This window comes from Glandiceps talaboti, chromosome 10 (assembly GCF_964340395.1).
Source record: "Glandiceps talaboti chromosome 10, keGlaTala1.1, whole genome shotgun sequence".
Classification (NCBI taxonomy): Eukaryota; Metazoa; Hemichordata; class Enteropneusta; family Spengelidae; genus Glandiceps; species Glandiceps talaboti.
Window position 1 is genome coordinate 4,554,814 of NC_135558.1, and position 15,483 is coordinate 4,570,296.

The following is a 15,483-nucleotide window of genomic DNA, read 5'->3' on the forward strand; positions in this document are numbered from 1 at the left end:
GTGTGTGTGTGTGTGGTTAGTTTACTTTAATGGATGGATGAACACTACAGTGTGATAGTTTACACAAGTCCAAATAAAAAAAATAGTGTTTCTGATAACCTTACCAACCCTAGTTTAAGGCCCCAATCCTCAACATTTTTTTTTTTGCATGCAAGCAATTTACGTCTTCATGCCTTAGTCTCATCTATTGTGTTGGTTTTTTTTAAATTGTATTCCGAGAGAAACCAGGTCTTTTTAGACTATAACAATACTGTCTGCAGAATATGTTCATCTACTTAACTTATAATTGTCTTCATTTTCTTCTTTTACACCTCCTTAAACTATCACGAATGTATAGTGACCGAATTGATTCTTACAAATTGAAAAGTAAAATAAAATGAAAATCCGACCTACCTACCCAATATCTTGTAGTCATGTAATCAGAAACAACCAGGTTTTTTTTTTTTTTTTTTTTTTTTTTTTTTTTTTTTTTTTTTTTTTTAATTTTCCCTATACACTAATATCGTTGCAGATAATTGTTGCTTAAACATGCAGTTGTATATCATTATTGGTATATGTTCAAGCAACAAATATTCTCTATTATTTGAGACGATTTCCCCAGCCTAAGAAAGACGAAGATAAACATAAGGTCAACTGTAGATGGCAGTATACATCAAAGTCAATTTCTTCACAAAGGTAAAAAACTGGTCTCAAAACTACTTATTACGTAAGAGTTGAAAAATGTAAGTTTACTTTTGTTGACAGTATTAAAACGTATCCATGGCCGAGGCAAATCATATTTTAGAAGAAAACATGAACTTTTGAGTAGATCCTAGATTATTTAGGATAAGTGATATAAAGAATTCATAGAAAATATAAATATAGAAGACGGAAAATCCCATAGTGAAGCTCTTACTTCCATTATACTTTCAAACTTTCTTTCGAATCCTAACGCGTTTACAATACTCTTTCATAGTCTGGTTAATTTTGAATACATACATTGATCATATCCTACACACACACAAACCTACCCACGTAGAGTTGATATTGATCGTAACACCCTAGTAGTAGTGGCAAACCTACCCATGTAGGGCCAATATTGATCATAATACCCTAAACACGAACCTACCCACGTAGAGTTAATATTGATCGTAACACCCTAGTGGCAAACCTACCCATGTAGGGTCAATATTGATCATAATACCCTAAACACGAACCTACCCATGTAGAGTTAATATTGATCGTAACATCCTAGTGGCAAACCTAACCATGTAGGGTCAATATTGACTATAACACTCTACATGCAAACATACCCCATGTAGATGCCATACTCTGATATCTGAAAAGGAGGCAATCTAATTATATATTTTTTCTTCATGAGAATTCACTCTGATGATATCGACAGTACGTACAATCATATGTGAAAGGTATGTACAATGTCACTACAAGTGTCTTCGGTAGAAAGCATGGAATGTTAAGAAACCAACCATGGAAATGTCAAATGTATAATGTGCCAAAGATTTAATAGTTCTGTATTATGATAATGATTACATGGAAAGTTATGGAATTCGTAGTTTTGTTTTATTCTGTGAAGGAGTGACAAAATACTATTAACTATGCGGACTGTTGCTCTTTTTATGTGAACGTAAAATGTCTTGTTTATGAAATACTTTCTACATGTATTTATTCATTTCTATCTATTTTTGTTATATCAGATTTTAAATTCAGATTGTTCATTATATTCCAAGGGTACACGCGTACCTACGTCTTGTTGGTATCTGTTTGGCAAGGTGTCGACTTTTCCTTTCAAGGCGTGGCTGCAATACGGTGACAAATTGTCAATGTGGTGTTCTAGGTAAATGTACTCTAAGACTTGTATTACTCTCAGAAATTTAGAAAGAGAAGTTCGATTAATTAATACACACATTTTCACTTTATAGTAATTTTTAGTCAAAGCAAATTCCTGTTTGACAAATACCATTTTAGATTGATTCCAAATATCAATTTAGTCAAATTACATTTATAAGCGTATCCCTCAAGGGAAAAAAATCCGTGAATTAAGTATTACTATTAATGTAAAATACACATGTCTACAAGAAGTGGACGAAAAGCTACAACATAACATAAACTAGTAGTTAGGTATTCATTTACAAATAGAGTCACTCGGTATCCAGACTAGTTTTGTTCTATTTGGTCAAAATTCTCCAAGATCGACGTCTAGTGAAATTTTCAGATGTGTTTTAAAAGCAATATAAGCTTATATTCCCGGTTGGACATCCAAAATTTGGTTAAAAAACGAACAAATTTGCATGAAAATCTACTTCATTATTTCAGACCAGATTTCGTTCTACACATTACACGTGTACAGCGATAGCGTATTGTAAGGAAATATATATTACACAGTTAGAAATTGCACTCTTCTGCCACTGTCATGGCAACACTGTAAATGGGCTTTATGCCTGTTGGTTTACCTGAATAAATAAATAAATAAATAAATAAATAAATAAATAAATAAATAAATAAATAAACACTGTTCAGTACAACAAATTACAAGACTATTTTTGTCGTAAAATTTCCCGAATGCGTATTTATCTTTGGCAGCAGGTATAGTCTTTATATTAGTTTGGGATCGTATAGAATTAGAAATGTTCTGGTTACAAAAATTTGGTTAAAATGAACAAATTTGAATGGATTTATAATATTACTCCCATATTTGTTCGTCTGCTAGTGAAGGTTTAAAATAGAAATTTGAGAAATAAGCCCTCTGGTTGTTCATCACATCTGTTAATCTGCATTTAATTTTCAGATTTCCAATGTGCACTCGTCGGAGATTCGTCGTTCAGGTCGTTCCAGCGAGTGTTGCTGTGATTTTTGGCATACTAAGTATTCTACTTTACATATCAGGATACGCACCAACTTTGATATCATTATGGAAGCTAAATTCTAACCCAGGCGTTGTTCGTTACTCGCAAACTGACCATGAAATGCGTTGCTATGGTGATATGGATATGTTGGTATTGATAAATAGCGCTGTTTCTCACATTGAGACTAGAAAACTGATCAGAGAAACGTGGTTGAAGAAACAACATTTTGGAGTTTTGAATATTGGACATGTCTTTATCGTTGGATATCCTGAAGGTGTTGACCTGAGAGAGAAGATCGAGCAAGAGCATGCCAAATATGGCGATTTGATGGTGGGAAATTTGAAGGAAAGTTACCGCAACAACACCGCACGGATGATGCTGTCGTTCAAATGGATAGCAAAATATTGTACTAATGTTCGATATTTATTGAAAGTTGAAGACCATGTTGTTATTTTCCCTCGACGGCTTTTGAGACAGATTCGTTTACTGGCTATGAGTAATTATAACACCACGGCGTTCGTTCTCGGTAAAGTTCGTAAAGCTGGAGCTAGAGCGATTCGAATGAATACTCATAGGAATTATGTCTCGAAGAAGGAGTATTCGGAGCCATCATACCCGATGTATTGCTACGGATTTGCGTTTGTCATGTCAAACAACCTAATACCTAAGATACTAGCTAAAGCAACTAGGACACCCCCAATACCGCTTGAAGACATCTACCTAGGTAAGACTACAGTAGTTGTAATATGTAGTGTTCATCTCTTATGTTAAGCATGTACATGTATACCATCTCTCATTTAAATGTAATTTTACTAGCACCTGTGACTTGCCATGTGTAAACGTCTCCAAATATCGTCTGCGCTTTTATGGCTAAAGATTGGATTAAAAATGTTATTTTCATTTCGAATTATATTTAGTACAGGACAAAATTTCGAAAGTTGTTATAAAAAAGAAACAGAAATTTTACGCTTTTCCTTCTAAATTTTGACGAAAACTGCTGATAAAGCTTAGAATATTACAGCTTGTAAGCTTATTAAGTCACTACTGGGTTCTTCCTGCTAATTTGTGGCGTTTAATATGTATACACTTCGGGTTTATTGAAAGCCAGGAATCCTATATAGTATCTCAGACCACTGCTTTATTACAAAGAAGTCTCAAAAACAAGTTTAAAATAATTGTCACCAGGTCTGTTCAGTAGGTTCACAAAATTGTATTTTATAATACATTAAGTTTTTATGAATAAACATATGTATACGATGTATATGACGTCTGACCCCTTCATTTATCTTTACTTTGACAGGTGTGCTCCTGCATAAAATTGGCGTGAAGCCAATCGACAGTAGCTCCTTCTGTAAGAGACCAGCCGAGTATGAAACAAGCGAGTTAAAACACTGTGCAGCAGTCCACGACAGCACTGCTACTGTACAAAGTATATCAAAATTATGGTACAGAGGAATCACTGACTGAGAAATCCAACATGGCTAATAGTAGACAAAATGGGGTGCAATTTTCGTTAAAAGTCAACAGCTTTAGTTGAGCTTACATAGTAAAGCGCGTACCGTCCCTATAAGCAATACAGTAAGCGATACATTCTTACGTAAGGGGCTAAGGTTGCGATAGCTGCAATGATTGTAGCGTTCATTACGATTTGAGGGTATTTTCTTCTGTTTTGTGTTTTTTTCCGTTTCGATGTTTAACCGGAAGTAAACGTTACAATTCCTGTAACGTTAACGCAATTAATCAATATTAAGCTTACAATAAGTTATTTCTAGTAGACTGCCGATAATCATATTACAATATATTGATTCTAAGTTGATTTCTTGACCCTTATAAAGCATAGATAGTGTATTTCGCTTAAATTAGACTAAATATATACAACTTATGACTCGTTCACAGAAATAAGCATGTTTTATAATAAAGTATAAACTATATGTTAAGGTAATGAATATAACCTATAAATTTTGCGTCAACAAGGTGGCTGCCACTAATCTAGAATGAAACCAGATGTAGGGAATTTAGCGCGATTTCTTTTATTGTACCGAGGTACAGCTCACAGAATAAAAAAAAATGAACAAACAAATTCTCTGTTCAGTCAATAATCTTATGTTATGGAAAGTAAGGAAACGACATAACCAATCTGTCTTATTTTTAAAAAGATCATCTGTTACACACATCACATCGTCCCAACGCTGCTATGCTAGCTAGCCGAGTTGTTATTTAGCATTCATATGTTGACACTCTTTACTCTGCATCATTCAAAGTTTGCCAACAAATCAGATGGCCAAAATAGTCATTAACATATAACCTTTTTCTCACACCATAAATTTTAGATTTAAGAGTCGAAATGCTATAGAGTACTATTGTAACATTTTGTGTCTATTGTTTACTTATAAAAGAAGTGTTAATAAGTTGAACTGTTTTTATGGTTGTTGTCAATAGCATATTGAGGTAAATAAAGATGTCGAGCCGTATTCATCACATTAGATTTTATATCAGCTATGATATATATGTCAGATTCGAATTATCGTATTTCCTTATTTGGAGTCTATTAATATTCATTAATTTACATAATCATTTCACTGGAGACCGGAATTGTCCTTTCACTAATACTAACACGAATTCAATGGTTTGATCACATGACCAACATGACACGTTCATAGAGACATAAAAGTTGGAGTTTCTTCAGCAATCGTTGAATTTTACAACAAAATTGTTGTTTCTGCTTAGTTTATTTCTTTGGTTGTTGTGTTAATAATTCGGAAACAAGTTGTCCCATGATTCCTACACCGGTCATTGGCATTTGGTGAAATGTTATAATAATCCTGGAGTGGAAAAAGAGACACGAAGATGCATTCTATAATTATAAACTTTACTGTAAGTAATGATTCAGGTCAAATTCCTTGATTGGCATATCCTGTCAGGTTTAGTATAGGAGGGGGTTGGCGATGGGATCAGCAAATCCACGTGGTTTCTCTAAAATATGAGTTTTATCCACATGAGTCAGGCTTACGCGTAATTGGTGTCTTTATAATTTCAAAAAAAACGTCAACAAAAGAGATACACAGGAAAATCTAAAATAACTGTTTTTACAAAGAAGTATCTATCATCACCCATAAACATCATGCATACATCAGCATATGGTACATGTATAACATTTCTTCATCTACACACCCCCAGGTGCATCCCCATTACATTTCAGCCCAATCTGCTCAGTAGTTTTGGAATTAAAGATTTTTGACCAAAAGACACATTTGTATCCCTAATTTGCTTATCACTGATGGAATCATCATGCCATGAACAATGCTTTATCTAAACACCCCTAAGAATGTTCCCATCAAATTTCAGACTGATCAGCCCACACACACACACACACACACACATAGACATCCATCCACAGACAGACAGACACTTTGCCATGCCTATAGCACTACTGAACCTTATCAGTTCAGTTGTGCTAATGATCCAAGTCAACCATGAACACTGTATGTGGTCTGAGTTAATTCCCTAAAGTCCAAGTGATTCTCTGTACAAGTGGAAATATGAGAGTGATTAAGACTGTGATTCTAGTATAGTTACATGATCTACCAGCTAGGTGCAGAGATCAAAACGTAACAATAGTACATAGAACTGATTGTGATGAGATTTATGTGGCCAGCAATGACTTCATTCATTCCAGGCACTGACACAAGTATGACACTTAAGTTCTTGTAGCAGTAACAGTACATATTTATTTTAACAGAAGCAGTAATTGCATTAACATTCATGAATGACAATCAAGTACAATTGATGATGTCAAATAAAGGCGTTGAAGCCATGGTGTAAAATCATTCAACTCGATGACAACATCTGATTACATACTCAGAGAAGGGCTAGATTTGATGTGTACGCACTCTACATAAACTTTCATTTGTTTTCACATGAGTTGTCTCTACCCAGCGAAAATAATGAAAGATTCTACCGTGTGAGAAAGGGATGGCAATCATATAAGATTTGGAAAATATATCCAATATGACGTTGTGGGCAGGACTAAAGTGGTGCAAATTTGAATTCCTTCTATCCCAGTCTGCCATTGGTTGCAGCTGCATCATGTGATTCACTTGTGGGCAGGACTAAACTGATGAAAATTTGAATACTTGCATTCTGGTCTGTCATTGGTCACAACTGCATCATGTGATGTACACATGGCATCATTATAAATGTAAATGTTGATAGCAGTCACTACATTAATGTTGCTAAGTGAACCAGGTAATTATTGTCCGAGTTTCTCTTCATGTGTCATATACATGGCAAGACTATAGAATGTGCGATTAAAAACAAAGTTATACATTACAATTTGTAGCTGTAGGTGAATACAGACATCATCAACTAAATACACTGACTGTCATCCAATATGACATACTTGTACAAGTCTTGTCAGACTGAGTGTTCATTAGCAAAAGAAAAACAATATATTTGTGATTGAAACACTACATACATATTGTTGTCCAATAGCTGGAGATTTAAAAAAATGTTTTATATGTCAACTAGACTAGAGTGATAATCATTTTTAGCACTAAAATATGAAATTAAAAATAGTGACAATCTACAAAGAAATGCAGATAGAGATATGACATTGTAAATGTCAGATGTGCAGTACTCAAAAACCTCTTTTGTACGGAAAAAATGTTGCATGTTTCCTTTATCTTGTGAAGATATTGTCTACAAGGGTAAATACAATAACAGTGTCATTTTTTTTCAGCAATTCAGAAGGGCTGTCATATTTTTTCATATATTCAGAAGGGTCATCATTTTCCCCCACGATACCTCCATTACATTTTGACTATAACCCAAACCATACTCAATACTTATTAAACCAAATTGCTTACTCTTTGATAAAATGTTGTCTATAATTTCGATATTACATTAATAGGGTGAAGATTTGTTCAAAATTAATTTTGGGTCAGTGAATGATTCTTCTGAGACACAGAATCAATATTATATGTTTAGTTTAGCCTAGATTATTATTCAATTGATAGAATGACAAACTTAATTAAGTCTCCAAAAATGTTAAAGGAATTTGTACCCGTTAAATATAAAAAGATACAATGGATGATATACCAAATGACGAAATTGGGGAAAAGCACGCTATATAATATATTATATAATGCCAAGCTTATCATTCATTTCTTATCCATATTTGGTTACTTTAATATTTACGTTACTGGAACACTGATATTATTACTATACTGGTAATCACATTTGAAAACATGCAACACTTTTTTTTATAAGCTTCTCATCTTTGTATTGACTGATATGATTAGTCACAGGGTAAATTCTTTCAAATGAGAAAACAAATCTCATGGGTGTAGATCTTCCAGTTGTCTTAGAGTTGATTCAAGGAATAAATCATTTGATTTTCATATTCTGGTTTCAGTAATTCTACTGTGAATCAACTCAATGTGCAGGGTTATCATTCTTGGTTATACAGGAGATTTATGGAAGGGAGTTGAGAAGATCACTGATGAAGTCGTCTGGTTTTTCAATGTCTCCAAGCAATCCTGTACAAAAGAAAGTATATATATGAGGATTACAAATGAATTATCCATGTTTTTTTTTTTTATATACCCATACAGGAATTAACTTGTACCATGAGGTTATTCTTTCACAATCTATACCTGTACACATCTGTGTATCATCATGACATTCATGCTCATAAAGTAATTCTCGGTACCTGCAATAACATATTACATCATGCTAGAGGGGGAAACTATGATATAAAAGTCAACATATTCTCAAATAGATATATAGAAATAGATAACACATTACAATAGGTTATGTGGTAATTGAAATGATAGCTCACATATTATTTGAGACACTCCTACTTTGTAAATTATTATTAGAATATCGATGAACTTACCTACAATATCACAGAATTCTGTGAATGTATCAGCAGGTAAAAAGTCACTTTCATACTGAGATAACAACTGTTGAAGAAGAGAAAGAATTCATATTAGAATTGGTGGGATAATAGTGGGTAGAGAAAACCATTTGTCACCTTAGATTGTCTATTCTGTCAACTCACAGTGACATATAGACCTTTTACAGATTCCAAGATGCATTGTGCATTTCTCCATGCAATGCCATGTATTGTGTACGTGCTGAGGGATTTGCACAAGCTACTCAGGGGGATGGTTGTCACCTGATCATACCCTGGGTTCACTTGTAAAATCCCACTCTGTCATCATTGATGGCGTTTAGTTGTTGTTCAATAAAATCACTCATGATCAAAGAAGTCAACATGTCTTTCCATCATTTCCTGATGAAAATGTTATTTCAAACGTAATAAAGACAAAATGAGACTAAATGTAACAACATAAGTGATGTCCTCTCAAGCAATACATTTTGGAACTGGAAAATCAACTACTGCCTTGACTTGGACGGTTTCAAATAAAACTGTTGCATTGAATGAGAAGAGGTAATTCTGAAGTGGAATCAGTCTTTAAAACTGTTATTAGTCCACTGCAATATATTCATAATATAACATTTTGACTGACAATTTTTTTTAATTTCAACTTTCTAATATTAATGCAAACAACATTTTGTCTTGCTCTTTAGATCTCTTCTTACCTTGTCTATTCCTTTTCACATCACTTCATTAATACAGATACAAATCTCTACCTACCTTGTCTGTTCCTTTTAATAACACTTCATCGTTATTACGAATGAAATCAGCCACAGCTGATGCCCAGTTATCGCTACTAGTTACACTGACTGTTTTCAAGACCACTGTGTAAAATCCATCTAGCAAGGCATAGTAAATCAATGCAGGCTTGTAAACTGAGTAGTCTTTCACTGACTTGTCTGCAATCCTGTGTTAAGATAACAACATACAGATGAATAAAGTACATTTGTTGTTTGGAAACATCAATATACCATTGGACATAGAATGGACAAACAGCTTATGATTATGAAGAAAAATACTTATAATTTATATCTAAAGTGAATTATAGATTAAATATTTTGGGGGTTCTAACGTGCTTACTTAATCAAGGTAGGACGGTTTCCCTGAAAATCAAAGTCCTTAAATCTCACCAAACATTGTGGTGGTGGGTGGGGGAGATCATCAACCTTTCATTTTCCTATACAGTTAACATAGTACTCAGCGGCCATATTGGATTCTAAAATGCTCATCAATTTGATGTCTATTAAAAACATTGTACGGTGAGCTCTGCATTCTTTTTTTCTTGACTTTAACTGAGAATTGGTTTCAGATTCTTGAACAATTAAAGCAACATTTGATTTTTATTTCCAAGTGCATATAAATGGTTTAATTATCAGATTTAAATTGATGTCAAACTTAATATAAAGGTGTAGGGGTAAGCATAGGTATGATCTTATTCAGGGCTTCTGTTTGCTTCCAGGATTGTTTTCAATTTTGACCTAAACATGATTTTAGATGCAAATTATTTCATTTATATGCATGCTTCTAAGATCATTTCATATTTTATGCAAATTACCTCATTGCTGTGCATATCTATAAATTGCAGTAACATTTTGAACAATAACCTTGAAAGAGAGTATCAGCTTGTACTCTTTAGAATTAGACCTCATAATTATTCTTACTTTGTGTTTCCGTTTGGATATGTGCCAACACTTCTGGTATGTACAGTGACCAATAGCCTCTGTAGGTAGGTTAGTCTATTAGCTTGCCATTTCTCCTGTCCATGTATTAAAAGTGACATAAGTGTGTAGTAAAATGGTCCATCCACCTCATAGCTACTCTCCACCCATCTATCTTTACCAGCTTTTAGGAAATTCATCAAGTTCTTTTCTTCCCTTGGAACAGACCGAGTACTGTGTAATGAAAAACAGAAAATACCGTTTACATCCTCATGAACTTTTGCATTAATTTGTAGAATTACGCCTTTGGGGACCAATTCCTCTGAAAATCAACTTTCTTAAAATCGGTCCAAATTTTGCAATATGAAAACTTGTTGTTGGTCCTTTTCAAATAATAAAAGAACTTCAAGGAAATCTACTATCTTTATTTTCCATAGAGTTATTACAGTATTTGGCAGCCATATTGGATTCTAAAATGACGAAATTTTGACTTCTCCCATATTTGAGAAAGTTGCTTACCAACCCTTGATCTTATTTCTTGCATTTTACTGAGTATACTTTTCAGTTTTCATGAACAAAGTAACAGCAAAAGAGTAATAAAATCATTTCCGGGGTACACATTACATATTGTATGTTACACAAAAATTGAGAGGAAAACTGAACACATTACAAATACTCACGTATTGAGAACATACAATGCCATGTGTATGACATATGGAACCAAATGTATGTTACTTTGCCGGCCACCTCCTCCACTCTCATCACTGAAGGACTTTTCAAACGCAAACCTTTGGACTAGGAGTTTGAGGTCATGTACAGTGGTATAGTATGTTGGTTCCCTATGACCTGTTCGTTCTTGTATGTACGTGTTATGTCTGTAGAAACAAATAAACAAAAACATTGGTTGATCACAGTTATCTATGATTTTATACCTCTTCAATGTTGTCTGCATTGTTCATTGGAACATTTTTCTTGAAATTCACACTTGTCTCTATTGCTTTCACATTGGTCATTTGAATTTCATTGTAAAAAAACATCATGCTGCCTAATTGAAATACTAGTCTTTCTGGTTTGGTAGTATCATTTTGATATTGTTAAACAATGGTGTCTCATGTTGGTCAATGTTTTGAAAGCTTTCACAGTCAGTTCACCATCTATCCCAGAGGCAACCAGGCCTGGAAGTGTCTAGCATCTGCAGACTACCTTTTTTCTTACCTTGCTAAGCAACTTGCAAACCCTGACTCTGGAACTTGTGGTCCCCACAGAGGTAGTAAACCATTACATTTGGTGTTTGCATTCTGAAGTGCAGCACTTTCCCATTCTTCACGACCTCTAGCATGCCTAGCAATGATGAAAGGTATGGAAATTGTAAGAATGTTAATTAAAAAATCTAAACTTGCAGTCCCTACAGGGGAAATAAACCATTATATTTGGTTTTTGCATGACGATGTTTTATATCTATGTTTAAACTCTAGTCATTGATTATTTACTTGCTTTGCATGGGTAACAATAGCCATATCCTGATGTGTAAATTGGATTCTATTCAAAATTGAATCAAAATCAGCTCTGCTGTTCAGGACCTTCACTAAATCAGTTTTGAACCGATTTAGTTGAATCAGTTTGGAAACTCCAAGGGGGTGTTTTCAAATTGGTTCAAAGTAAACCAGTACAAAACTTATTTATTGGTTTGCATTCATTGCTTGGTTTCATCAGAAAGACAGAAACTGATTTTAACTGCATCAATTTAGTTTGAATTGGTTTTGAATCAATTCACGTGGGGACAAAGCTATTGTTGACAGATTCATGACATTGACAGGCACCAGAACAGGGCTCATCTTTACATAAAGCAATTACACATACAACAGCATAGTTTTACACTTGATATGAATGCTATAAATAATCAATGCACACAGTTGCTATGGATTGTATAACACTAATTTTAGTATTTTCAAAGAAAGGTACAGATATATGTAAATATGATCTTACCTAACAGCAGACATATGACAATCATAGTGTACAATATTGAAATGAGACACAGTTGCATATCCCGGTGTTTTCCTTGGCTTGTTTTCAAATTCTTCCAAGTTACATCTCTTTGTATAGGTGTATATACCAAGGACCTACCCAAAGATAGCAAAAATAAATTTACTGTTACCTTGGTTACTTGAATAAAAAAGAATGTATACTTCAGTAAACACCAAAGTCATCACATCACATTTATCACTCTCAAGGTAAAGAGTTAAAATGTGTTAAAATGTGATGTCATTTCCTGCAAGGTTTTCCCATAAACCCTTGCAGGAAGTCCCCAAGATGGCAGAACAAAATGCAAGTGCAGTAGGTTTCCCTGCATGATTTCAGAGTCAAATGAGTTACAAGACTGCTATTTTACCACCCAAAAGCATTGTGTTAGTTGATAGAAGTTATCAAAACAAGTGTCATAAAGGCAGAAATAAGTCTGGCTAGACTTTTCCTTTAAGTTGATAGCAGTAACAATATCTATACTAGAGGCAGAAATAAGTCCGACTGGACTTTATCTTTAAAGTTCTTACCTTTGTTGGTTGATATTTATAACCTTCTCTGCATATACAACATGTCAATCCAGACTCCTCTACTAAATCTTCTAGTAGTAATGCAGCACTCTTGGCTTTCACCTGACCTTTCTCATTTGTCTTTTGAACAAAGAAAAAAGGAAGACAACAATGAGTTACAAATGTATTTAATTTGGCAAGAATGGTTCTACAAAGTTACATACTTGTTAACTTTTTGAACTGGCCTAAAAAGGATCAGTTTCATAAGATCTATCACTTTATTGGACCAAGGACATTTTATCTCAACAAATTTTTGATCACTTTCTCGCATTGAAACATTTGTTGCAGATAGGAAGTACGACAGTCGAAGTTATATTGTGCGACCAAGCGCAGACAGGTAGTACGACCGGGTCGCAGGTATCATCTTTGAGTTTGTGTGTGTCACACATCCAAGTCACAGATACCCTTTGTAGGTACCATTATATAAATGTTATCTCTATTCCACTACTCACCAACATTCCAAGTGCCCCTAGTTGTTTCTGTCTCATTGCCATGGCTAGTCTTTTCTTTTCAGCTTTGGTCTGCTCTCTAACTTCTTTGATCTGAAAATACAACACATAAATTGTTGAGGGACTAATCTATGACAATCACTTCTAGTATGGATGCTGCATAAAATCTTAAAAATCCATATTTTTCATAGCATTTGTTTTATTTTATCTATCTTGAATTTTGTTGTTATGGCCAGTACATTCCCATATCAAATTGTAATCAGAGTTAAATGGTCTCTTTTATTTATATGTGCAATGCTATTTTTTTATTTTTTTAAAAATGGATTGCTTAAATTTTTTAGATTATTTATTACTTTTATATCATGTCAGAAATAAAGTCTTTAAACTTTTACTCTTACTTTTGTCAAGAAAACTCAAACCCATTTTCAGTTCAAATCATTAAAAAAAAATCTTGGGTCATCATTGATTTTTTAAAATTGATGTCACAATATTAAAATTAGGTCATTTTAAAATCCAATATGGCCACCGACTACAGTGTAATTAAACTGTATAGTGAAAATTTCCTTGAAAACAAAATGATGAATTCTAAATTTCATTAACTATTTCAAAAAGACCAGGAACAAGCTTTTATATGACTAAGTTTGGAGAGATTTTAAGAACTCTGATTTCTGGGGATATTGGACACATTCTACTTTAAACTGTTGACAATAGCATTGTTTCATCTGATATTAAAGATGCTTACCTTTTTGGAGACATTAGGGTTTTCTTTCAGTGCTTCCATCAAGTTTTCAGCCAGAGATCCTACCCCCTCATCACTGGACACTTGCTCTAATCTATGTATCGCCTGCACACATTGCTCTCCAACTAACACCTATGAAAGATCAAAAGATAAATCTATCAATACTACGATCCTCAGATCAGGAGAATGGGGGTGTTAAACTACCTAACATTTACAAGGTATAACCCAGATGATCACACTGCTACTAAGTGGTCAGCTGTAACATTGGAATTTCATGTCACGTTTGACGTAGGCACATTTCACTAATGTCAACACATGAATGAATAAAACTGATTAATGAATTTCACATAAATGATAAAGTATCAAAGTTACTTTCACTTTTGGACTTTGGAGCACTGAACACCTAAAGAGAAGGAAACTACCATTACCCATACCAACCTGTGTTTTAGCATGTCCACTGCATAGTCCTGTCAGTAACTTTAGGATGTATGGTAAAGATGGTTTGGCTATGAACTCCTTCCATGCTGTACTGTCCAAACTGTGACACAGTGCATGAAATTATGTTAGGATCAGTAAAGTTAAAACATCTGAGCAGACTACACACACACACACACACACACACACACACACACACACACACACACACACACACACACACACACACAAACACACACACACACACACACACACACACACACATGTACACACGCACGCACGCACACACACACACACACACACACACACACACATGCATGCACACACACACACACATACACATGCACACACACATTGCATAACACAATTTTGGCACATAAGTGAGGTGGAGGTGAAAATGTTCTGAATAACATATCATATGTTGCAATATGCTAGACTTTAATTTTCCTCTCAGTTTTAATCATATTTACATTATGCAAGGGTTCGTACATCTCTCCTCCATTTATACAATAAATGTAGATAAAGCTTAGTTTAGTATAGCACAATGTAAATGGATAAGTACTGTCATAGTTATAGAACAATGTAGAGTACTTTCCATATATCATAGCTACATTACCTAAGTGTGTCTCAATGTAGAATACTTTGCATATATCATAGCTACATTACCTAAGTGTGTCTCAATGTAGAGTACTTTCCATATATCATAGCTACATTACCTAAGTGTGTCTCAATGTAGAATACTTTGCATATATCATAGCTACATTACCTAAGTGTGTCTCAATGTAGAATACTTTGCATATATCATAGCTACATTACCTGAGTGTGTCTCA

General features: G+C 34.1%; 2 protein-coding genes across 2 annotated transcripts in view; one reads left to right on the forward strand and one right to left on the reverse strand.

Annotated features, from left to right (window-relative positions):
• Positions 1-2,963: 2,963 nt before the first annotated feature.
• On the forward strand, positions 2,964-4,310 carry LOC144441281 (UDP-GalNAc:beta-1,3-N-acetylgalactosaminyltransferase 1-like). Its single transcript, XM_078130840.1, has 2 exons — positions 2,964-3,567; positions 4,144-4,310. The coding sequence occupies exons 1-2, from the start codon at positions 2,964-2,966 to the stop codon at positions 4,308-4,310; spliced, it is 771 nt and encodes a 256-aa protein (XP_077986966.1).
• Positions 4,311-6,559: 2,249 nt separating this feature from the next.
• The window catches only part of LOC144441145 (E3 ubiquitin-protein ligase UBR4-like), a 76,812-nt gene continuing 67,888 nt past the window's right edge, over positions 6,560-15,483 (reverse strand). Inside the window, exons 100-110 of the mRNA XM_078130682.1 lie at positions 14,657-14,756; positions 14,222-14,350; positions 13,483-13,572; positions 12,992-13,111; positions 12,429-12,562; positions 11,658-11,783; positions 11,123-11,317; positions 10,446-10,676; positions 9,505-9,691; positions 8,740-8,806; positions 6,560-8,380 (exon numbers count right to left, since the gene is read on the reverse strand). Of these exons, the coding sequence (XP_077986808.1) occupies positions 8,316-8,380; positions 8,740-8,806; positions 9,505-9,691; positions 10,446-10,676; positions 11,123-11,317; positions 11,658-11,783; positions 12,429-12,562; positions 12,992-13,111; positions 13,483-13,572; positions 14,222-14,350; positions 14,657-14,756 (1,444 nt within the window). The 3' untranslated portion in view covers positions 6,560-8,315. The remainder of the gene's footprint in view (positions 8,381-8,739; positions 8,807-9,504; positions 9,692-10,445; positions 10,677-11,122; positions 11,318-11,657; positions 11,784-12,428; positions 12,563-12,991; positions 13,112-13,482; positions 13,573-14,221; positions 14,351-14,656; positions 14,757-15,483) is intronic.